We start from the raw sequence: 25,171 nt of genomic DNA on the forward strand, positions 1-25,171 counted from the left end.
AGATTTGCAGTCAGCATTATTTTTAATAAATGTTCTCACTGCATGTGAATTCAGTCTTCAACATAAAATAACTCATCTCTAATCCATGGTTTAAATTCAGGATTTCTAGATTTTCTGTGATTGTTAGCAGATTATTTAAAAAGTTTTATTTAGTTATTCTGAAAGTGAAGTACACGGCATCAAGAGCAAGTATTCTTTTTTGTAGAAGTAAAAATAGCTTAAATATTGGTGCAGTAATACTCAGGATCATGTCTTTTGTGAAAACAAACTAATTCATTATGCTGGAAGGGAAGAGTATATCTAGAAGGTAGTTGGCATCTCATAATTATAAAATAAATTCCTTTATTTAGTAAAATAATTTCCTTGATTTATTTCACACCAAAAATATACAGATCTTGTATTGGTTCTCTGATGTTTGAGGCCTTGAATCTGAGTCTGCACCAAATTTTAGACAGGTATAGTATTGGTAGGGGTGAACCAGTAATTACCTACGTGATCTAAGGCCTGAGTAAAGTACAAATAGAGCTGCAGAATACACAGGAATGTGTTTCTGTCTTGCACAGGTCACTGGTTTAAGAGAAATCGGTTCCTTTCCAGGAATGGGAAATGAAAGGAGGAATGTAGTAATTTTTAATCCCCAATCATGCCTGCTGGTGAAGTTTTACTGCTATAATATGGATTGATAAATTAAAGAAGCATAGAGAAACTTGACCCCCTATATTTCTTCTGGTCATAGACCTGAATTGCATTTCTTGCTTGCGGGTTCAGGGTGGTGCAAAATGGTAACGGGAAAAACATGAGAAAGCTGATGGGGGGAGTTCCTCAATCTTCTGTGAAACTGGGAAGGTAAAGTTAAGGGGAAGTCATAAGAATTAATATGAATGCTGATTCATTTCATTATTCATCAAGTAAAAATATATCTACTTAATAGAGAATAAACCCGGATTTGAAAAACCGGGAGTGTCTAAAAGTGATGTTTATATTGGTCTCAAATAGCTCCCTGAAATTTCATTCTTTCTGCTGACTGCTGGGCTAGACAAGAGAAATCAGCTTAGATTTGGCTGTGATGAATGAAGAAGTTGTTTTTGCCTACTGTCTTCCAGGTTTCTTTTATGGATGAATTAACATCTGTATGTAGTAATTTTAAGTATGGAGAGAAGATAGATCATCAGGAACGTGCCATCTACTTGCTTTGTGTGGTCCGCTTATTTTCTTTCTACCTCTTACTTTTTTCCTCTTGTATCTTTTTTCAAAGTCGTGCAGAATGAGACAGAAAAAGACTGGCTGTATGTGGACACTGTATAAAAAGAGCGTAACTTCCCTGCATCACTTAGATTAGCAAAGTCTGCTCTAATAGGCTTGTCAGTTTAAACTCCCTGTCTGATATTATTCATTCCAAAGTGACAGAATTATTTCTGGTGGTAGTATGTTTGTGATATTGCAGGCAAACAAAGGTAATGTCTTATGAACTAAGTATACTAAGCTATAATTTGTGTTTCTATTTTTAACTGAGCTGGTCAGCCTTTAGAGGTAATACCTGTTTTTGACTAAACAGTAATCTTGCCTGTCATAATAGTTAAAGAATCAGTGCGTGAGAGTAAAACCATTTCCTTCATTATTTCTTTTCCCTTGGTGTGACAGCATATAACAATCACAGATACCTCAAAAGGCCTTAATGTTTATGTTGTGTGTTTTGTGTCCAGAGTTGCATCCAGAGCCCTGTGGGCAGCAGGGGAGGGAGGGGATTCTGCCCCTCTGCTCTGGTGAGACCCACCTGGAGCACTGCAGCCAGGTCTGGGGTCCCAGCACAAGGAGGGACAGGGAGGTGTTGGAATGAGCCCAGAGGAAGGACACCAAGATGATCAGAGGTTTGGAGCATTTTTCACCCTGGAGAAAAAAAGGCTTTGGAGTGAACTAATTGTTATCTTCCAGTACCAGAAGAGAGCCTCCAAGAAAGACAGAGACTTTTTAGGATGGCTTGGAGTGATAGGACAAGGGGAAATGGCTTTAAACTGAAAGAGAATAGATTTAGATAAGAGATTAGCAAAAAATTCTTTATCTTGAGGGTGATGAAGCTCTGGAACAAGTGCCCAGGGAAGCTGTGAATACACCATCCCTGCAAGTGTTGACGACCAGGTTGGATGGAGCTCTGAGCAACCTGGTCTAGTGGAAGATGTCCCTGCCCATGGCAGGGGATTGAAACTAGATGATCTTTCAGGCCCCTTCCAAACCAAGCCATTCTGTGTTTTGTTATCTCATTTCTGAGCAGGGATAGAGGAAAGAAAGGATTCAATGTCATCTTCTATTGATACTTCACATAGTCAGAACACTTGCTCTTGATAGAAGTGAAATACAGAACAAAAATGGAAAGTGATACGTGTTGCAGCAGCTCTCTTGTTAGAGGGTAGAAATGAGCCAAGACAGACTTCTTGTTTATCACAGCGTGAAAAGGGTCCTAGTTTATTCCTCTTTACAGCTTAGCTATCCTCACTACAACTATTCACTGACTCTGGCTGCGGCAAGCTCCTGCTGTCAGTTTCCCATACAGCCTCTGACTGCTGTTGATTTCTTGCTAAACTCTGACTGCATTGGTTTGCACACTCTGACTGCAGGCTTTTAACTAGCTGGACTGTGACTGCAGGTTCCAAGAACAGGCTCTAACCAGAGACCCAGACCTCTCAGCAATTCTGTTCTCTCCCCAGCATCTTTCTTCTTCATGGTCCTCACATTCATGATCATCCATGAAGACCCCTTTAACAGCTAACCTGCTTCCTCTTATCACACTTATCTTTATTGGATATAGCTGTGACACATCAGGGTCGAGGCTGTATTGGGTAATTAACACAGCTGTTTACATATCAGGGACAAGATCACCTGGATTCCCTGCTCCTACAATATAATTCTTGCTTTCTGTTGCAAATGTATTCACTACTTTGGCTTTGGTGAACACTTTGTGTATAAATAAATTTTAAAGTTGACTCTGCCACCTTTTCAAGATTTCATGTTTCAGGACTTTGAGGCTTTTGAGGTTGGTGCCAGAAAGCTTGTGCACCCACGTGACATCACAGATTAGAAAAATGCCTTTTGGGATCACTTCAAGGCAAAGCATTTCCAATTTGCTGCTCACAGTTTATTGTAAAAATAATTCTGTTTAATAGGTTAAACTCCCATTTTGTGTTTTCAACCCTGAGCAACCACTGAGCTGGGGCTTAGCTGATAAAGAATTGCCTACTCTATGTCTTACAGGAACTGGTCAGATATTTTAACCTTCTGGGCTGAGATTCATTATGCAGAGTATCTGCATTTGTTTATTTGAGCTCTGAGTTTGCTAGGCTTTTTTAAATTAACCTAAGATGCTTGAGTTATTTCTGTGATTTACGTTTGGTGTGAGTTCAGCTTAAGGTGTGGTGGTTTTTGCTTGAAGAAATTGAATCACCTCAATGCTTATGAGTCACTGCACAGAGTTGAGTGGTAATAATAGAAATCTTTTAGTCAGAAACTAACCTGTCTTCAAGGAATTGAAAGACTAGTTGAACGGACAAAAAAGTAAAGGAATCACTACAGGAGGGATTAGATAGAGTATGCTGATCTCCTGTGCATTCTTTTTCCAGGTTTGTGGGCTTTTTATGCAAGATTTGTGTCTCATGGAAGAAACCTTGTACAACAACAACTTTTATAACTTTTACTGTGGCAATAACTGCATGAATATCCATGGTCCAGCCTGGTTGTTATCTGTCTCGCCTGCATGCAATAATTCTTTAGATTCAGTGGCTTTCCTGTAGTCTTGCAATGATTACATTAATTATTTTATAATGGTATTATCTTTAACAGTTTCAGATACTTGGAAAAAAATCATTGCAGTAAATTATGTAAATTAAAACTGTTTGTGCTGCACACTCCCATTGCTGCTCAGGCAAGTACCAGCTGACTCAGTCATTAACCTCATGCAAAACTGAGTTACTAATCTTGAAAGCAGCATAACAATACTAGGCACTGCTAGTACCTGTCTTACTGTACCATTTGAAATATGTGTGAGAAGCAGCAGAAAAGATAGATGGAAAGTGTCTCTGTGCCTTACGAAAAACCTCTCTAATAATTTGTGCTCACAGGAGAGGAAACTGAGGATCTGGGAATTTGTTTTAGTCTTCTAAATAGGTTATTTTAAAAACTTAAAAGTGCTCTGATATATAATGTAAGGGAGGAAAAATTATCCTACCTTCTACAGAAAAAGAGGTCATCTCCCATTTCTTTTGCTTATTTTCATGCAGCTGGTCACAAGGTATTGTTTTTGGTGGTGAGCTTCAAAATAAGTGAAATTTTGTGAAGTTTGCAAGGGAAAATGCTGTAATGTAATAAAACTCTTCCTAAGTGCTGCTAAGAGGGAACTGATACAAACAGATGGACTGCTTTTTCTTGGGCTGGAGAGAAGGACAGGTTCTTCAGAGGTTAAGGGCAGTAAAATTTATTCAGATTGAAATCCAGTGATTGCCACAGAAGGCTGTGATATATAACTAAGGAGTGAAAAGTTCAGGGTATTAAAATGCATCTCTCAGAATATTCGATTGGAGCTTTAGGTGTACAAAAAAATGTTGTATGTTTTACCCTCATTTTGGCATTGAAATATTTGATAGATCAGAAGTTAGGATTAGTTTGGGTTTGACATGGGCCTCCAACTCCTTGTCTGCAGAGAAGTTACAAATCTTAAAATTGATTTTTTTGCATTTGGAGCAATTTTGCTCCAAAATTGGAACTGTGATGGGATAAAGCTGGGGTGGAAGAGGGCAGATGCTGCTGTATGAAATGATAAGGTGGGGTGGGAAGTTAAAGGAGCAGAGCAACATTGTCTGTGTAAAACTGTTTTTTAGTATTTTGAGTGATGATGGCATAATTAATTTAACAGAAGTCTAGAATGCCATTAAGCTGCTTCAGACAATGACTACCTGTTGTACTTCCTATGCCTGACTGCGAGACTTCATTCACTTGTGGTCTTACTTTTTGATGATTAACTTGATACTTTCAAAGGCCTTTCTTCAGTTTTTATGCTTGTAAGTGTACAGAATGAACTAGTAATATTGGCTTTTGACCCTGAAATCCTTTCTTTAATCACTTGAAAGAAGGAGGGGGGAAGAAAACCCTGGGCAATGTTTTATTCTCAAGCGATAACCTATCCTCTTTTGTTTTAGAAGGACGTTGTGGCCAGTGTAAGCAGCTTTGCTTGAATTCCTGCTTGTAAGCTCAGAACTCCAGGTAGAGGCTCTGTAGCTTCTTGCTTTTAAGGAAAGTTGCTGATATTTTCCCAGTATTTGTTTATCCTGTATTTAATCACATCAGTTATAATTCAGCTTTATCAGCTTGGTTTCTCCAGGACATGGAGACTTATTCATAGGATGGTGAGCCGGCACAATGAAATCTAGTAACTGAGGTTAATTCAGCCTCATTTTAGGAAAGAGTACCTTTCTCCCTGCATGGCTCTTCTTCGTACAGCTGGCTCTTCTAAGCTGTTTATGAGATGCTTGTCATGAAAAAAAAAGCAAATGGGGTCATTCAGTCATAATGCAGGAACAAGGAATCAAACAGCTTGCAGAAGAACACAGCATATCTCTCATCTCTCAAACAGTTTGCGCTGACATGAAAAAAGTGAGTGCCTCCTTGTGTGGACTGCAATATTTAGCACTTCAGAGGTGGGGGACCTGGGAAATAAGGACATGAGAACTGGTTTATCACAGCAGTCAGTGAGACAATTGATGCTAACCAGTATCAAAACACTTCCCCCCCCAGTCATCCTCATGGAATGAAACCACAAGATTCTAACTTTCTTTCAGTTTTGAGGAATACACTGGAGGGTCTTTATTGTTGCTCTCAGTACAGGTAGAGGAGAAAGGAATAAAATACTGTATTTTCTCCATTCTTCCTCTCCAGTTAAATGAGAGGAGAAACAGAAGGTTTACCCAAGTGGATCGAAGTTTGTGCTGAGCAAGGGCCTGAGATGGCTCGATGCTTGCAGAGTGCTCTCACCTGCTTTCCCAGTCCGCAATTGTTTTCTCATTTTCTTCTCTTTTCTGATGGAATTTTACTTCCAGTATTTCACTTGCTCCTATTAACTGAAGCAAGGTGAGTTCCCTAAGTGCTTGTGTTATGCAAGAGGTGAGGGAGAAAAATGTAGCAAACAGGATTGTTGTTATAAGGTCATAATTGTCGCTTGTTGCCACCAAAGGCATCGTATACATTACCTCACTCAAAGACTGAATAAATTTTAAAGTTCTGTGACAAGCTATTTTCCAAATAATATGAATCAAACATATAAGGAGGGAAAAGTTTTTCTTCATTGTGATTCACCAGTCTTTCTGTTCAGTCACTGTGCCACTGGAAAGGAATAATGTTTGCTATTTCGTGCTTGCTTACTGTGCTTGCTTTCCTGTAGTTTTAAGGGTAGTCTGTGATCTCTTCCATGTCTTCATTGGAAGTTGGCTTAACTGCTCATCAGATTGAGGAGTCTCAGTCTGCATCCAGGCTAGGTTAATTCAGCAGGTCTAACTGAGTACTGTTTTAGAGGAATATACTGTGCTCTTGCTCTGTACCTATAGCTTTCCTTATCAAACTATGTGTGATGCTATTGTGCTTCTTGAGTTTAGCAATTGATTTGGTAAACAAATGCCTTGGTAATGTAAATTTTGAATTGCTGCAGTATTGATTTGGAGAGCAAGAGTTCACTTTAAACTGTTACATATCACATCCATCCTTTTCTCTTTTATAGAATAACAATAGCTTTAAGTAATTGTAAACCACATTTTCATGGGTGAAATAGAAAACCCAGAAAGCTAATCTGCATTTGGTAAAACACTTTGGATGCAGGAGTTTGAAAATTTGCTCAGAACACTTGATCCATTAATGGAGTAGTATTGGCAGAGATGTTCAGTTTTCAGTCTGGTTAGGGCCAGATTTCTCAGTCATACTGAACTCATTTTGAACCTTCTAGCAAGAAACTACAATTGCATTATTGTTTCTGGGCAGATCACAGATTTTCAGTTCTTCTCAGAAGTGCTGTACTCATTCTGTGGGGCTGATGAACTGATTGGAGCTCAGTGTCCAAAATTAGTTTCTCTGCAGTTGTGTATCTTTGATGAGCCTCCTGTTCGAGATGACCCACTTTAAGCAGGTGTCTGAGTTCAGTTTTTCTACATGAAACACTATGTCCTGGCAACTTGCCTACTCCTTGCTTGTGGCTGTGTTTTCCACTCTTTGTGTCCCAGCAGCTGCCTGAACTTGGATCCATTTTGTGTGCTTGGGGGGACACCTTTGGAGCAATTGTACTTCAAAGGCATTCATAATGCACAGATTTTAGCTTTATGGTTAGTTGGGAATGAGGGGACCTGCATAACTTGGGAGGTTATTTGATCTATCCACTACTACTTTAGTTAACTTGTAAGCTCCCTTGATTTTAGGGATAAGCCCCATTTGCATTTATCCCAAAGCACACACAGTTACTTGGGCTGCACAGATATTCTGCACCCCTGTGCTATTTGTGTACTGTCCTGAAATAAACTGAATGTAAATGACAGACTGGAGAGACACTGTTCACTGAAAGGTCATGTAGGTGACACACATTTGTTTTCTAAAAAATGGAATTATCTAAATAGAAGAAGACATCCATCATTATTTAAAAATAAGAAGAAATAGACATCCATCATTATTTAAAAAAAAAAAAAAAGTGGACAGAAGATTGCTATGCTACTATGCTAAAAGGTATAGAAAATGTTTTTAGTTGCTGCCCTTAAATACTGCACTTGTTTGAAGATTTTGTGGAACTGTTTTCTTGCATGTTAAGGTTTCTTTATGAAAGAGCATAGGAGAGAATATTGATTTTTTTCCCCCCACAATCTCCTTTAGAGTTACCAGTTTTTTCTCTTGCAAATACTCAACCTAAACTTACTTCGGCAAACAGCATGTAATAAGGTGTCTTAGCTGAAAAGAAATAGATATTCCTGTGCTCTTTAAACAACAGTGATGAGGTCTTTGTAGGAATAGATTAGACTGCTACAGAAAGTCTCTTCTAAGCTGTTGTAATTGGTGTCAAGGAACACTGTCCCAAAAATAATGTTTGTGCAAAATAAGAAGTCCAAAGCTTTTACATCCTTTATTAATCGTTCTTGTAAAAAATGTCTTGGTCTAATATTTTGCTCTTCTGGAGAACAGCTTTTTGAGTTGATGCTACGGAGAGAGATACTTTTAAATTTTAAATACTTTTTAAACACAGTTAAAACACAATGTCAGCCTGTCTCCCATTCTACCAAAATTGAAATTAGCGGCAAGTTTCTTGCCTGTCCGAACTTTAAAACCAGCTGAAACACATTCCTTCCTCTCTGATCTGCACTTGTTGCCTGTTGAGCCCCCAGTCTGGGTTCCTTTCAGCTCTGTAGAGGTTTGGATTTGAATCAAATTCTTCTTTCAAATGCTGTAGTTTTAACAAGGGATCATTCCTGTCATTTTCTGTGTGATTTGCCTGATACTGTTTGCCTGCCATTCTACTGATAAAATATTCTCTGAACCACTCTGCTTTATGGCATTTGCTTTTCAGAAAGAAAACCCCCGTTGCATCCATTGCCCATGGTGAGGTGCTTCTGTCAGTCAGATCTTCCTCAGAGTAAATGGAAGATGATGAGAGAGTTGAAATTTCCTCTCTCAGGGAGGTCACAGGAAGAAGGGCAGTAAAAGAAGGGAAATTCCTGCAAAGCTTGGACTGGTAACATTGACAGGCAGCTGAAAGTTGTCTGTGCAGAGATAAGCTTTATATTGGGAAATGAATTACTAAACAACCTCTTTCTCACCCTAGGGTTGTAACTTGGTTTTGGTCATCATTATCTATCTTTTGGATATTTTTTCTCTAATTAAGCTATAATTAATCCTACTGTTTTATGATGAATGTGAACTGGATGTTTCTTTCCGGCAAACCTGCATTTTTCCCTCTTTCTGGTCCAATGCATTTACATACCTGTATCATCTTAAGGCTTCCTGGAGAGAATAGGAGCCAGGGAATTTTTGCAAATGAAAATTGAAATTGTCATTTAGAAAAAAAAAACCAGAGGCTCAGTCGGTTGGCAGGGATTTGTTTGAGTCTCTTTCCACAGGAGCAAAAATTTCAAAGTTCAAACCCAGTTCTTGGCAAACACTTTCAAACTTCTTGGCAATTTAGTGTGAAAGCCCCAGTTGCTCCTGTTTGAGAAGGATTCTGGCATAGTTTTCTGCAGGTAGTGAACAGAGGGACTTCAGTTAATTAAAGCTGGTGTTACTGATGAACCTCCAGTCCACGCATGACAGAAATGCAAATAAATTAATGGGCTTATGACATCCAGCAGGTTATAGTGCCTCTGACAATCAGTCTCTAATAGGAAACTGGAATGAAAAGAAAAAGTCACCCTCAAAACTCTGGCTAAAACTGGAAACATCCTTTAGTCCTGTAGTGATACTCACAAAGAGCTGAGTGGGACACCACTCACGTGAAGCTGGTGTTATCCCAGCAGGATTGCTCATGCAAGATGTCTGGTTGCAGGAGCTATTAACCTCTAATCTCAGAGATGCTCTTGGTTGCCTCCCCTGAGATGATGTGATTTATGCTGTTCCTTCTCCTGCTCCTTCTAGGAGTTCGCAGAAACCTCTGTCAGCTCTCCCCAGCTGCAGGAGCGAGTCTGTCTCTGCTCTGCTTCTTTAATGTTTGTTGTCTCTGTACGGGTGCCTCTTCAGTGTATCAGTCAGGCAAATGAAATCTTGTGTGCTGATTTTGAACAGGAGAACCTCAACAGTCATCTCTCAAAATGTCATGAAGCTGGCAAATGTTGTTATCAGGACTTGCTTCTAAGGATAGAAAATGTTAACAGCAGTATGTATCTAAGATTTTCAAGATGTCATGTTAGCATAATTAATTTTGTTGACTGACCGACCCCTTCCCTTCTTCAGGGGGGGAGTGCTCATGTGTAAGAGATGTGCTTTAAGTGCTGATGTTTGTGGCAGAAGCACTGCAGGGCTGGGGCTGAGCCTGAGCCTTTGAAGGCTGTATTGCTTAGTAACATCATCTGATATCCAAGACATTTGGCCTCAGCCAGGGACAAGGAGCCCCCTCAAAATGCTAGCATGTGCTTTTTTTTCTTCGAGCACACTAGTGTTACTGGTATTTTAAAGACAGTGGAGAAATGGAATGGAAAAAACAACAGCTGGTCCAGAGAAAGGCCGAATAAACTCTGTTGTGTAAGCCCAGAGATAAGAAGGTTATAGCATATGCAGTGTTAATGGTATCATATCAAACCCTGAAAGAACAGCATTTTGTTTCAAGATTAATTCCAGACCTGCTTTCTTGTCTTGTCCTTAGTAATCTAAACCAAAAGCAAACTAATTAAAAGTCATAGTTTAACTACCACTTCAAAGACTATTCTGTTAGTCTTCCTATAACTGCTTCTCTTTCACATCACAGACATTATGCATTAATTTAGTTGGGGTACTTTACACTTCCTGAACTGTGGTTTGAACATTTAAAACTGAGATGTCAAGTTTCAGGAGTTATGGGTGAACTGTAGTTGCTATTTTTCATGAATAATGAACTTTGGTGCAGGGAATGTTTACTTGATGGGGTGCTTTCTTGAGAACGTGGGCTCTGTGTCTGCAGCATACCTCGAGCATAAAGGTCTTAGATAGGTGCAAGAGGATTGAGAGATGGGAAAATGGAGCACAGAATTTCACTAAGTTGATACATGATAGCACCTCTCAGTGCTATCCCCTTCCCCATCTTCCTTTCAAATTTCATCTCACATGGTGGTTTCAAAAGGACTGAACAGCCTACAGTATTTTATGGAAATGTGTATTTATTTTGGGTGTTTCTGAGGATGGCTGATGAGGCAAGGAGTAGGATCCAGCCATTCTCTGCCGCCTTCACCCTTGTTTATACAAAATGGCCCATGCTCATCTTGCTTATTTTCATTTCATCATGAAAATAAGTCATGATGGCTTTGAGTTGTCTGGAAAAAGTGCTGTTTTCTTCATAATTTCAGAAAAAGCAAAGGAGAAAAAGTAATTGAAATTTATGTCCTGTAAATGTAACATTACGAGTCAAGCCTAAGGGCTTGTACAGTCCATTAGAATAGCTAATGAGTTCTGTTATAAAATAAATGGCATTACCTATTTGTTTGCTCTGTTAGTTTAGGTAAATTATTTCTTAATATTACTATCAATTGGCATTGTCAGGCTAATTTGTAATTTTTAAGGTTTTTACATAGTAAAACTCCGTGGTAGAAGGTGAAATGGTTAGAGATGCTTCTCTTGTGGGCTTGAGCCTTGATACAGAAATTGCTTTGGTACTGGTGTATTTCTAAGATCCTGAGGTGAGAGCAGGACCGTGACAGTGACAGACTGGATGGGGTGAAGCAGATGCAGCTGTCAGATAAAATGTGTTTGCCAGACAGTGTTGGATTACCCTTCACATTGGAAGCACAGTTCTGCTTTATTTGCTCTCGAATCACACTATGTGGTCCAGTATGTATTAAATGCCCTCCTCAGCATGGAGGTTGCTGTTTCTTCCAGATCTGCAGAACTTTCTGAGCTTGCAGTTAGCTACCAGCTTGCTGCTTGGCATGAAGAAAACAGAGGGGAGATCTGAGTATCCTGCATGCAGACAGGGTTGCAATGGGGGTGCAAAAGCTTCTGGGGGTGAAGGCTGCAGGGAGCACAGCTGAGATGGCTCTGGCAATATGGGAGTCTCAGAAAAAGCTATCTTTCCTTGATTGTCACATGGAACTGGCACCATGACCTGAATTATGTTGTGTTTCAGCCTGTCTGCTGGGCCATGTCCAGTGTGCTGCAACAGGTTCTTGTTTGTCCCATATAAACTTAGCTTTTGTGAATTAATAAGCAGGTACAGTTTGTAGAATGGGATCATTGGAGAAATTCTGAGAATGTCAATAACACATAAAATAGCTAATGTAGATACCAAATCTCATCTTTGCTTCACTAAAAGCCAAGGACACCTGTTTTTCCCACAAGTTTCAGAGCATTTGTAAAGTACTGACTACTGTCTTGCTTTCCAGCTTTTAAAATCACTCTCAAGTCCTTTCAGTGCACACTACCTATTAACTGTGAAAAAATATTTTTGAGAAAACGAATGTGAAAAGGAATGTGTTTATACCAATAAGCTAAATAAAATGCTGAAATGCAGCACTAAAATAAAATCTGGCAATTTTTACAGGGACCCTAATGGATTTCCTGCTCAGCTACTTGGATGATTCAAAAAGTTTTGTTTAAAAGTTATGGGGAGTACTGTAAATGCTTTATATTTGGTTTTAGAGTACATTTCTTCCACTTCCTTGTCTCTCTGTGTGTTTTGCTAACAAATTGAAAATTGATATATTTTCTTCAATGTACCATAGGTGCTTCTACAGCTGACATAGAGAATACCTTCTGGTAAGTTCTGAAAAAAGTAGGAATCTGTCTTCTATGTTAATAGACTTTAGATAAGATGTTGAAAAAAGAGGAAAGTTTAATCTAGATTTTTTTTTTTTTTTTTTTTTTTTTTTTTTTTTTTTTTTTTTTTTTTTTTTTTTAACATTCTCCTGCCCTTTAGTGTTGTAAATCAGAATTTCAAGGCAGCTGAGAATTTTTAAACGGTTGATTGTAAGCCCAGGAAATTCTCATTGCCATTGCTCAGTGAAATAATCCATGTATATTTTACTGGATGCTTTTTTAATCTATATAAGAAAATGCGTCCTCATATATTTTTATTGAAATATTTAGGAACTGAGGTCAGATTATTTCTTAATCAGTCAGTTCTGCAGGTACAAACTTCTATCTGGAATCATTTTTTAAAGAAAAAAATAATTTTATCTGTTTTATACTTAGACTTGAGATTTTCTATTTCTATTTAGGGCTTCATAACTGGACTACCATGTTACAATTGGAAAACTCTCTCAAATCCATGTGTTTTAATCTGGATTCTTGACTTATTTTGACATCTGAGGGAGTTACAGTAGATAAATCTGTCTTTTTGAAATCTGCCCAATGCTTTTGTGGTGGCAGTTCCAAAAAATAAGGGGATAACAGTTTCAACTAGGCTTCCCAATTCCTTGGCATATGTATGTTCAGTAGCCTCTCTGTTGACATCTGGAAAGCGTTTGTTTGAAATATGTTGCAGTCAAAGCAGTACTTTCTGAAGGCTGAGCTAGAAACCATTATTTCTTATAAATGTGAGCGTATTTAAGTGACTGAATGATAAAATACCCAGAAAATACTTATCCAATACCAGAATGTGTAGCAGAAACCTGACATTGTAAACATAAAGAACAGCTGCAAAATCAGGGTGTTTATATGGTGAACATAAGGAGATCATCTTTACTAACTTTGCCCAAGGAATTTTATTTAAAATATGCCTGTGGTATTTTCTACAATATATATTCTGGTTCACCATGTAACTTTTTATATGTAAGGTAGGTGCTCAGCTGGCATTTGTTCTCATTGTGAAACACCCTGGGTATTCATGTTGGCCACTATTCCCACACAGTGAGATCATATTTGTGCTAATCAGTGAAATACTCCAGTATTCTTTGGCATGGCTGCCAAGTAGCACACAGCGCTCCTTGTGCATACATTAAATTTTCTCAGTCTCTTGCTCAGAGTGGCTGGATACTGAACTGCTGAGAGGGATGGCTGGGCTGTGCCTCTGCCATGAACATTCACACTGTCACAGCAGGTCTGACAGGCACAACTGTCTGCTTGCTGGTTTTGACTCAGAGCTGTTTGGAGATTCCTGGGGGATGAGCTGAACAGCGCTTTCTGAGCTGTCTTTGACCCAGAATGAGTCTGTGCACGGTGGAGGCGTCAGGGCAGAGTGTGCTGACATCTGAAAGAGAGTTGGCCTGAAAATGGTGTGAGGGGTTCAGATGCCTGGACTCCTGGGGGTCACAGCTGAGCTGGAACATTGCCGAGTATTCAGTGGGGGGAGTTGTTTGGTGTTTTAGAAAGGAAGAGGTGCAGTTAGGGAAGGAGGTGCAGAAGAATGCTGTAAGATCAGGACAAGGAGCAGTTCAGTAGTGGGATGATGTGAAATAGCTTTGGTTCATCAGCCGTTCACACATAGTTTCTAACCAAACTGCTGAGATTCAGCTTTTGTGAGGGTGAAGCTGTGGGCTGGAGCAGAGTCTCAGCCTGCAGGGAGGCTGCATCTTCTTCTGGGACCACTCAGCAGCCTAAGTAATTGCAGGAGTGGTAGCATCTCCCAGCTGTGCTGTGCTGTGTGTGTTTGCCTCTGACTTCCTTCCTATCTGTCATAGAGAGGAGGCAGGAGCAGCTGGTCCCAGCTGGCTCTGTAGTGATCATTTGCAAGCACAGAGAGATACAAGTGGCTGATTCTGCTTTATTAACTTGAAGGGAAATGATGAGGAGATTCTGTGGTGCAAGGTCAGGTCTTGGGGACCTAGAGGAGGCCCTTAAACCCACTTAAATTTGTGATTCTGCATGGAGGAGCATAAGCAGGCAAAACAATGCTGGGCGTATGTTAAGATCCAATTTGTGAGACATGCCTCTGCCCAAATTAAGGTGCAAACAAGACTATATGCTGAAGTTAACAATATGGATTTTATTTAACAATGAATGTGAGGTAGAGAAATAGAGAGAAGTATAAGGGGGAGGACGGAGGAAGGTGAGATCAAGCAGAAGATAGTCATCACCTGTGGATCAAGCACCATCCCCTTGGTCCTTCTTCACTTGGTGTCCTTGAGTACCACTTTCATACAGCCCAAGTTCCAGGGAGCCACAGAATGGTCACAGATGGTGTTCCCGTAACTTGGGGTGATACATGGATGAGCAGGTGCTTCCGGTTGCACTGTTTGCCACAGGAGGAATTTCTGTCCAGATGTTTTAACCAGGATGTGCTAACCAGATCCTGCCACCAGGTTGGAATAGCTCCTTCCCGTTGCAAATTCCTCCCTTCTGTGCTTAACTCAAGTTCTCCGTGTGGTGACTTGTCTTACGGCAATTTCCATCTGTGGCCTTGACAGTATTTGAGACAGGCACCTGTACTCCTTAAGCCCTTAAAGCACACTGCTTTTGGCATGAGGAGGATGTTACAGGGAGCATTTTGCAAAGGGTGTCTGTGTGGAGCAAGACCTTCCTCGGTTATTGCAAGGCTGAAAAAGCCAATATGGGCCCCCTGGGTGTATGGAGCAGCAGTCCTCTCCAGGGAGGTGCAATGACATATGGAGGTGTTTTCAGAAGGCTAGTCCATGATTCTGTGAGCTAAAGAAGAAAGCAATAGGGAGCAGAAGCCTCTTGTTTTTCTGCGTGGGGAAACCCAAGTGCTCCCCTTCAGTTCTGCAACAGTTCAACCTATATCAAATCACAGGAAACCGTGGCTGAGGGTGGACCAGGGTGGAAGAAAGCACATTACCGTCCAGAGGAGAGAATCACACAGTCATACCTGCCTCTGTTGCTGTTCTTCAGCTTCTGCTTCTGTTGGAAACAGAGCAAAATGGTTGTTCATATTAGGGTTTGATAGGTATCAGTATGGACTTTGGTGTCTGATAAAAGTGGAATTGCCAGTTTCTGAAGTAAAATTCCTTTCACAGGGAAAGTTCCTTTCACAGGGAAATACACAAGTTTACGTAGAATCCATTAATCAAATGGGATTTTTTTCAGTTATTCTTTCATGAGGAGATGATTGCTAATGTTTACCGGGTTTAGATTCAGTCGGTCTTGTGAACTTCCCTATGTGAGCATGAATACTGTAAGATGCCCAAGTTGCTTTAGTGCACGAGGAATTACTCTCTCCAGCCCCTGTGGTACAGCATCCAGCCTGTAGCTGCATGCACAAACTTAATAAAGCCTGGAGGTGAAGGCCCTTTTGAGCTGCCTCTAGTCCCTTTAGAGAATGGTTGCAGTCTTCGCAGCTTGAAAACCACATTCTCTCTTGTCAGAGCTACTGCAAAGGGCAGCTCTTCCAAGTAAAACATTCACAGTGCTCAAATCCTTGGAATTAAAATCCTTAGTAACCCTTTCCTGTCCTTTGCTTCTTCCAGCATAATTGGTTGGTTGTTTTTTGGGTTTTTTTTTCCTGGCACATTTCCTTGCATTGGTGCTCTGTCCACCATTCATACGGTCTTGCCAGTTGTCGGAGCTTGGGATTAGGGCAGCCTCCAATGAGTGCCTTTGTGAGAATCACTTAAGTGATTTTAAAGAACTAATGGGCACTCCAGAGACCTGTGCTGCCAATTTCTTAATCCTGCTGGTGCATAACTCTCTTCCTGTCCATGATGTCCTATAAAACATGTACTCTTTGAACATTTCAGCTCTTTCTTTCACTGCTGAGTTCTGTAGTGCCAGCACAAACTTATTTGCAGCATTCAAGCTAAGGGAATAGAGTCACAGAATTGTTTAGGTTGGAAGAGAGCTCTAAGATCATTGAGTTATCCCAACACTGCCAAGTCCACCAGTAAATGTCCCTAAGTGCCACATCCACACATCTTTTAAATACCTCAAATTCCACCTCTGCCCTGGGCAGCACCTTCCAGTGCTTGGCATACTTTTTGTCCCTAATGCTCAACCTGAACCTCTGCTGGCTCAACTTAAGGCCATTTCCTCTCATCCTGTCCCTAGTTATCTGGGAGAAGAGACTGACCCCCCCCCACCCCGGCTACAGCCTCCTTTCAGGGAGTTATAAAGCGTGGTAAGGTCCCCCCATGAGCTTCCTTTTCTCCAGGATGAGCAGCCCCAGCTCCCTTAGCTGTTCCTCATCTGACTTGTGCTCCAGAGCCTTCCCCAACCCCATTGCCCTCCTCTGGACACTGCCCAGCACCTCATTGTCTTTGTTGTAATGAATCTGTAGCCTTTTAACCTTGTTCTTGGTCCTGACTGCAGCTTGTGGATGACCTCTGATGGCCAGCATGTAACCAGTTTGGGTTTTTTTCATTATTATGTGAATTAAATTTATGGAACATAAATTTTTGGAACAAAAATATGAAACATAAATTCTTGGAGTCTGATTCAAGAGCTTCTGGATACTGTTTGGAAAACCAAACTGAAAATCAGATCAACCCTGATAATGCAGACAACTACTTCAAGATGTCACTTTGAGGCTTTTAGCATAAATTTTGTGTGCATGAATTTTCAGAGAGACATAAAAAGAGAAAGATTATTAATAAAGCCCATATGTTTTAATTCTCGTTTTCATCATAATGGTATCCCAAAGCTTCATTTCTCTATTACTTTTAAGTTAGCAGTTCTTAAATTATTCTGTAAGAGACATTATTGCATAGACATAATTCATTGGGAATTTGTGATGTGCAAATTTCTGTCACAGTGAGTGTATTCTGTTTTAGACAATACTTGTTTTTCTTTAAATTTTAATAGAATTGTGCTCCAAATTAAATTTTATTCAGATGCCATTTTACCAAGAGCTAGATTAATTTATAGAAATGTCATCTTATTCTTCTAATACATTTCATTAATGTTTTCACCAAAATAAGAGGCACCTGACACTGAAGTTGCCAAGTGAATGAGCATGGAAAGTTCAAATTACATGGAGTAATGTACTCCTAGGAAAACATCTGATACAGCTATAATTTTTAATTGTCCCTTATTGTCTTGGGTTTAATTCCTGAGTAAAAAAATAAGGACATTCAGGCAGAAGGACAGTCATTGATGCAAAACATTGGCAACTTCAGGCATATCTCCTGTGACATTGTTCTCTGTGTACCTCCTGATGCCCAGCACATCCATCAGTCCATCTTTACAGCCTGAGTGATATTGAGCAGTAGACGCTCAGCAGAAGTATCTGATTAAGTGCATCAGTCAGGGAAGGTCCAGTTTTAGCTTCATTCTACTTCAGAGTGGTGTGACTTCACTGTTTGATATGCCATGTTTTTGACGGCAGGAATGTCAAAGTTAAACAAACCTTGCTGAGTTGTAAGCTTTCTTTCTCTGTGCTCGTTTTTGCTGGGACTTGGGCGTTGTCAGCGTGGGCTTGTATGTGATTAAGTAGTTGTAATAGTTTCCTGTGTGAACACTTCTTCACACTCAGAAAGCATTTGTGTGACTTAGCTTGGCCTCTTTTATGAATGCTTAAAAAAAGAGCTGGTTTAGTTATCTGTTTAGTTTTAAATTTACAACTCGCCTTCTTTTTTACAGCAGTTTTCCCATTATACCATGTGAGTCCTTACTCCCACAGTGTCATCATCCAGACTTCATTTTGTCTGTTTATGAGCAGATCCTGTGTGTACAAAACTACCTTGTTTATTTCAGGAGGGGTACTTAGAACAGGGGGAAAGGATTGCTTACTGCGTTTGATTTGTAAATAATTGCTTAGTTTTCACAGTAGATCAGCCATGAAAGTTGCTCACTTTCTTATGAGTGAAACTTAAAATATTTTCTACTTGCTTAAAACTAAACTTGCATTTCTACCTCATGTCTGTGTGGATTTATGTACTTTAGTTTCTCTGAAGGTTTTAATTCAGCCCTCACATTTCGCCTGTGTAGATGGGGCCCAGAGAGATTTGTATCGCAACACCATGCAGCTTTGAACTGTCCTGAAGATATTTGTGCAATACTCGTTTTTTCTTATACGGTTAAATCTTACAGATAACTTAAAATCTTTCCTAGTAGCTGAAAATTAAGGGCCTTTTATGTTGTTGTTACTCAAGTAGGATTTGTAGGGTAGTGTCAGGGATGTTTTTATTTTCACTAAAAACAGTTTGGAATTTGATCTTAAAACCCAACCATTTTGCTGAAGTTTATTGGCCATTTCTATACAGAAGCTGATGAAATGTTGTCACATACACCATTTCTTCTGATTATGCAGTCAAATGTCTGGATATCAAGTATCCATGTTGGGACGTGGTATGTTACTTGTTGTGCTGAATCAGTTTTTCTAATGAAAGCTTCACATCTACAAAATTATCTCCCACAACAGCTAGAAACTTCTGAATATTGCTGCTTGAATTTCATGCCATTTGTTACCTGAATCTCTTACTAATCTTGTTTTTGTTTAGTCTTAGACTGTTCTGGCTAGACTCTCAGCACTACATTCCTTTTCTGTTCCTACGGACTCCAGCATTATTCCTATCTGTGTTATATTTCTTCCTCAGAAATCCATGGAAACCCTCAGGGTAGGAGTACTGCCTTTCTCTCTTCTATTTCTCGTGGAATGAGCTGTGCTCAGCAGTTATGATGGAAGAGAGGCTTTCCTCAGGCAGCACTGTTCCTAGTCTCAGGCCTGATCACCTAGCTTAGCAAATTGTTTCATGACTTCCTCACTTCTTGGATAGTCCTGAACTGGGGGACTCCCAGTCAAGACTTCCATGCCTGGACAGCAGGGTGCTTGTGATTTCTCAGTAAATCTGAAATTGCTTGTAACAGTTTAAGGTAAAAGCAAGGTGTGGTTATTTAACTTCACAGTTAGATGGTTAAAAGACAGTCAAAATTTGGAGAGACATAAAACCAGAAGTAGAACTATGCTTTGTAGCTGCCTGTATTTTTGCGTAGTTACCCCTCTCTGCTTTCTCTAACAAAAAAAGCTGCCAGGAGACTTCACACAGTGGGAATCCAGTCCTCAGATGTCACCTGTCCAGGTGATGTACCCTGCACAGAAAGTTGTCCATCACTGAGGAGAATTTTTCTGCAGAATCCTCTAGCTATCTGGCATTTCATTTTCACCTCTTCTCAGATTTTCACACATTGCAGAGCCTCATGCTTAACCAGGACTCCAAACTTTGCCCTGAGGGTTGTTCACCACTGCAGTCTCTATGACTTTAAACATTTTTACCTCCAGTGCTATCAGCTGCCCAGACAATTAACAATACTTTTTGCTAGCTGTAAACGGAAAACCTGACAGCTGGCCTGAGGTTTTATTTGGCCATAAACAAAGCACTTTACCAGCAGTCTGAAAGGAGTTTTCTGTTCAGATAGCTGTGGGGAAGGTTTTTCTCAGCACAAAACCCTTAAAAATATAGATAATGAGAACTGTGCTTCATAGAATTAAGAATGCTGAAAACTGTGCAAATGTACAAGGGAGGTTAATGAATACCAGCTCGTAAATAGCCCTTTGTTGGGGAGATGGTTATTGTAACTGAACAAAGATTGAGGGAAACAGCTGGAGTGGTGCCGCAGTGTGGGTTAGTGGGGTTAGGATGCAGGTTATAGCAGTGATAGCTCCTTGCTGTTGTGTACAGCACTTGTGCTGTGGCTCAGTTCTAGATGTGGTCAGTGTTATTTTGTTTATTAATGTGGCATATTTCAATTGTTCACATGCGTCATTCGGATCAAGGCGTCTTTCAGGCTGACCTCAGAGAATGTATTTCTGAAAACCTGAATATATAAACCAAGGATACTTACCACCTTTTACACCAAGAGATACACGCATCCGGTGGTGCCACTTTTTGTTAGGTACACGAGATGCGGTGATTATTCCGTCTGCGCTTGGGTCTAAAGGGCAAACAGCTCATTCATGACAAAGTTGTAGCTGGTGTGAACAGGACACACATGGGACCCAGCTGCCGGGTTGTCCATTCTTCAAGGGGCAGAGTGTCTGGGTAACTGCTGCTCAGCACTGGGTACTGTTGGACATAGAGGCAATGCTGGATAACTGTCCTCTGCCACACAGTCATGGAGGTGATGCTGGAAAGGCTGTAAGCTCTTGGAGTTGTCTTTCTGGCCTGCAGATGTGCCCCATCTGGAATAAGGGCATCCTCTTTCATGAGTGAGATGACTAGGGACTACTGCAATACATGTAACAGAAATAAGTACTCCTGATCCTTTGTAGGAAATCCCAGCACTGTGGAAACATTTCTCAGGGTTATGTGTTGGAAAAATGCCAGCAGTTGCTGTCAAACTGGCATCTCGTTTGCTTTTCAGGCCCGGTGTTATTTAAGGCACTGGTATTTCCCTGGTAATGTGGACATCTGGCATTCAGAGCTAGAGTGAGTGCTGAGGCATCAGGCCCACTGAACACAGTGCAAGGTTGCTACCAACTCTACAGAGCAAACGCTTCTTCCTGAAAAGCATTAGATGCACAGATCCCAACATTACAGTGGAAGCCATAAGTGTCTGTCCTGTCATCAGGCAGGATGGCAGCAGATGAGGATCCTGTGGCTGCCCTGCTGGTATTTAGCTGACACCTGCTGGTCAAGTGCCCCCACTTGTCAAGGATATTCTCCATGCAAGATCAGGGCATTATTGGATGTGCCACAGGACTGGACTTAATGTGCCATCCGGATGAGAAAATGAGCTGCCTGTGAGGAAAACATATCCCTTATCTTAAACTATCAAGTGGTGTCGTTAGAGAGCTTAGAGCCATTGGAGAGAAACTCCTTGAAAAGGGCTTCCCAAATGCAGGGGGGGTTTTAACTTGGCTCTGTCTCACAATGTAATCCCTTGTACTTGGGGTGACTTTTTGATGCATGTTTAATCCATCTCAGGAAATTCAGAACTTCACTGGACAGGGGCCTTAGCAGTCTGGTGTCACTTTAGAGTTGTCCCTGCAGTGGGTCAGGTGGGTGACAGCCAGAAGAGTCACTTCAGCTAATATCATCCTGTATGTGCTATAGCCACACAGTGCAAGCTTGAAAATATGTTCAAGACAGAACTGCTTTTTACTCTTCCAGATACCCACAGCTATTTCAAGCAGCAGCAGCATCGGAGGGAGAGATGGGAACAAAATTATGCGGCTGTCAGAAAGGTTTCTCGACGCTCTGTCAGCAAGGAGCGATGGGTGGAGACTCTTGTGGTTGCAGACAGTAAAATGGTTGAATATCATGGAAGTGACCATGTGGAGTCATATATCCTCACTATAATGAATATGGTATGTACAATATTTGGGGTTTTTTAGAGAGATGTACGAAGCAAATCTGAATTTGATTATGCTGCTGGTCTTCTAACAGGTCTGTAGCATTGCTTATAGAGAAAAATGTGGTATCATTAATATATATGAAATAAAACGATGTGTTTTTAAGTATTTTTTACCTTGTATTTTGTATAGGCACAATTTTCCTCTGGATTTATGCGAGAGAAGTCTCATAGCTATAAATGCTAGCACTAGCTTTCTTTCTACTGAAAATCTCTGTCTCCCTTGGAACCTGTTGCTCAGTGGTGATTTCAGATTTTTGGCTATGGCAGAGAGAAATTCTACAGGTTTTAAGCATATGAATTCTTTCATATATTTGTGGATGAGAAAGGCACACAGGAGCCTGCTGGAAATTGTAGTAACTTTGGAAAAGCTAAAGTACCAGCTTGTTACTGTTTTGGTCACAAATCCAAACAGCAGTATATGAACTATTATGAAGCAAGTTAACTGTCCCAGTTGAAGCCAATACAACTGTTTTTTGAGATGAATATCCTTCTTGGAGTACAAAGTTCACATTGGAATAAAGAAAAGTTGAACTTCAAATGCTTTCAGGTGTGGCAAATTTCAAAATATAAGTTGTTCTGGGAAAAGCCATAGCATCTGCCCACAGATATGGCTATGTCTTCTGTTCTTCTGTATGTCTTCTAATATGACTATTATTCTAGTTTTTAATACCTTTTATCAATACTATGTGTATCATGGTAGATAGTGAGCTTGAGAGTATATTGAGGACATGTTCTGTGTGGTTATGACGGAAATGTTCAATATATGTGGAGGTAGAGTGTAATTCTATCCATGATGACTAATCTGTCCTGTGGGTTTATACAGCGTGTTCTCAGCTGTGCCCCAAGCTGTACCCATTGCTGCTGAGGCAATGGGCCTGAGTAAACAGGTACAAAGGTTGTTCAAGCATGTGAGGTTTTGTCCACACAGGAAAAAATGCTTGGAATAAAACCCAGTCATTATCAGGTTCAGGAACAAACAAGACTCAACATTTTCTCTGCAGTCTGACCTTAGATATTAGGGTTACTTAAAATGTTTCAATTTCCAGTAGAGTACGTTGAAAAAGATCTGTACCCCAATCAGACCTCTGTAAACACAATTTCTGCTTCATTTTGTTATTTTCTCCTTTAGTGGTCTTCTGCATAAGAGTTTTGACCCGAAGTCAATCCATTTTGTTCATTTGTATTTCGTGTGATAGATGGCATAGGTCACATACATAGATATGTATAGATTGTGATTATCTTCTGCTCTGATTCCTTTTCCTCCTGCCTAATTCAGCATTGTGATGATGTTTATAACAATTGGGTCACATTTTTGCAGAGTTCAGTTCTTGTTCTTTTTATGTGAAGTCTTTTTTACATTGAGTTGTTATCTTTGCTTTTGTTCTTATCCTCCCCTGTACTCTGAAAACACAAGAGCAGCCATCATTCAACTAATTTCACTTTGCCTAGTACTGACTAATTTTTACTTTTTTGTTACAGAACCCTATTCATTTAAGACAGGATGATTTGATATGCTTGTTTATTGGCACCCTGAGAGGATCTCTCCATCAGTGTTGTTTGACTGTGGATGTTGTGTTCCTTTCTGCTAGTGTTTTTTATTAACTCAGAAATTTTTGAAAGGGAAGTGGACATAAAATCTTGTTTGGGCTTTTGCTCTTTTGCTTTGTAATTTTTGCTAAATGCTATATTATCAATCATTTGGCAGAGTTAGCCTTTGCAGTAGTTGTAATATTTATTGCATTTCAGTAAACTTTCAGTGATTTGAGAATTTAAAAAGCAAAACAGTCCCCAGATCAACATTATGCTAGAAGTAAATGTATTTTCTCTCTGAAGTTGTGTTCTGCTATGGAGGAATCAGTTAATCTCATATCTCCCGGCTCTGGCACAGGTCACAGGGTTGTTCCATGATCCAAGCATTGGCAATGCAATTCACATTGTGCTGGTCCGGCTCATCCTCTTTGAAGAGGTGGAGGTAAGGTTTTTTATTTACCTCAAAATATCACTTACAGATGTTCTGGGTTCAATGCATTGAGCTATAATCATATTTCTATTATTAACCTTCAACATGTCTGATTTTAGAATAAGTGCTACCCGGGATAGCAAAGTATTTTAGCTGATGACTTCAGGTATTTCTGCATAAAATTGTTGTAGGAAAATGTAAGCAAAACAGGCAGGTTAAGAATGGGGAAATAGAATCTCCCCGGTGTCAGAAGAACATGGAATGCCATAGAAGATTAAATGAGAAATAGAAACTACACATCAACATTCAGGATCTAATTGCCTAGCATTGCCTGAAATATGTTATGTGAACCGTAGTGCTATGATATTTGCAGGTCTGTGAAGAGGTCAGTCTCTTAATGTGCAGTTCAAACACATCTTTTTCTTTTAAAATCTCTTCTGAAACAAAGAAAAATGAGGACTAAGTAGATGTTAATTTCTGTAAGTAGCTGTATATCGATAGTTTCCAATATTTCATTTTCATAAATATGTTGCTATGTGCTTAAATACATACTGATTGTCATGATTTTATGGGTTGTTTTGTTTTGTTTTGGTTTTTTTTTTTTTTTTTTTAATGTTGTGCCTGATATAGCTAGCTCTGACCAGAGGAACACCTTAGAGGGATTTTTTTTGGTGGCTTAAAATTTATAACCACAAGACAGATGGTCCCAGTTCTATTGAAGGCAGTAAACCAAAGCTCAAGGCTATGTCTTCAGAAATATTTATTGGGATAGTCTGTCCTTATAGCTCTCAGCTTAAGTATAAGTGGGACAAAAACTTGAGCTTGCACCTAAACAGGACAGTTAGGACCTGAGATCCATGATGACCTCCAGTTAACTGTGTTTGCTAAACTTCTGTGGCTGTTTGGATAAAAACAAGTATTCCTGCTCAGTTGAGGAATGGCAGTGTTGGAAGTAACAGTGTTAAATGCCTTTGAAAATTTGTTTTTAAGTTCCCCAGAAATTATTGTCTGGTAACAGTTGATCCCATATTTCGATCTTTGATGAAAATGAAGTAAATTGAGGCAAGATAAAATGAGTGTCCAGGACCAGAAATTAGAAAATTCAATTTTGGATGAATTTATTTTGCATACTTTTTATTTAAGGTTTTCAGTAATTTGCATAATAATAATTAGAGGAAGAAACACTTATGACTGCATTATTTCTCTTTGGAATTGAAAATACTGTGAAATCCTCTGTTAGAAGCATAATTGTTTTCTGAATATGACAGTGTTCACATAACATTGAGTGAAAAATTTGATCACGAAGTCCCACAATAAGTAATCTTCACCTTCTCTTCAGAGGAA

The 25,171-nt window shown here is 39.8% G+C and overlaps 1 protein-coding gene across 3 annotated transcripts in view; it reads left to right on the forward strand.

The window, feature by feature from the left end:
- Nucleotides 1–25,171, forward strand: part of ADAMTS12 (ADAM metallopeptidase with thrombospondin type 1 motif 12) — a 155,680-nt gene that overhangs the window by 52,111 nt on the left and 78,398 nt on the right. For all 3 annotated transcript variants that reach the window (XM_058424212.1, XM_058424215.1, XM_058424213.1), the window contains exons 4-5: nt 21,624–21,820; nt 23,756–23,839. In XM_058424212.1, coding sequence (XP_058280195.1) covers nt 21,624–21,820; nt 23,756–23,839 — 281 coding nt within the window. The remainder of the gene's footprint in view (nt 1–21,623; nt 21,821–23,755; nt 23,840–25,171) is intronic.

The sequence above is a fragment of the Hirundo rustica genome, chromosome Z (genome assembly GCF_015227805.2).
Source record: "Hirundo rustica isolate bHirRus1 chromosome Z, bHirRus1.pri.v3, whole genome shotgun sequence".
Taxonomy (NCBI): Eukaryota; Metazoa; Chordata; class Aves; order Passeriformes; family Hirundinidae; genus Hirundo; species Hirundo rustica.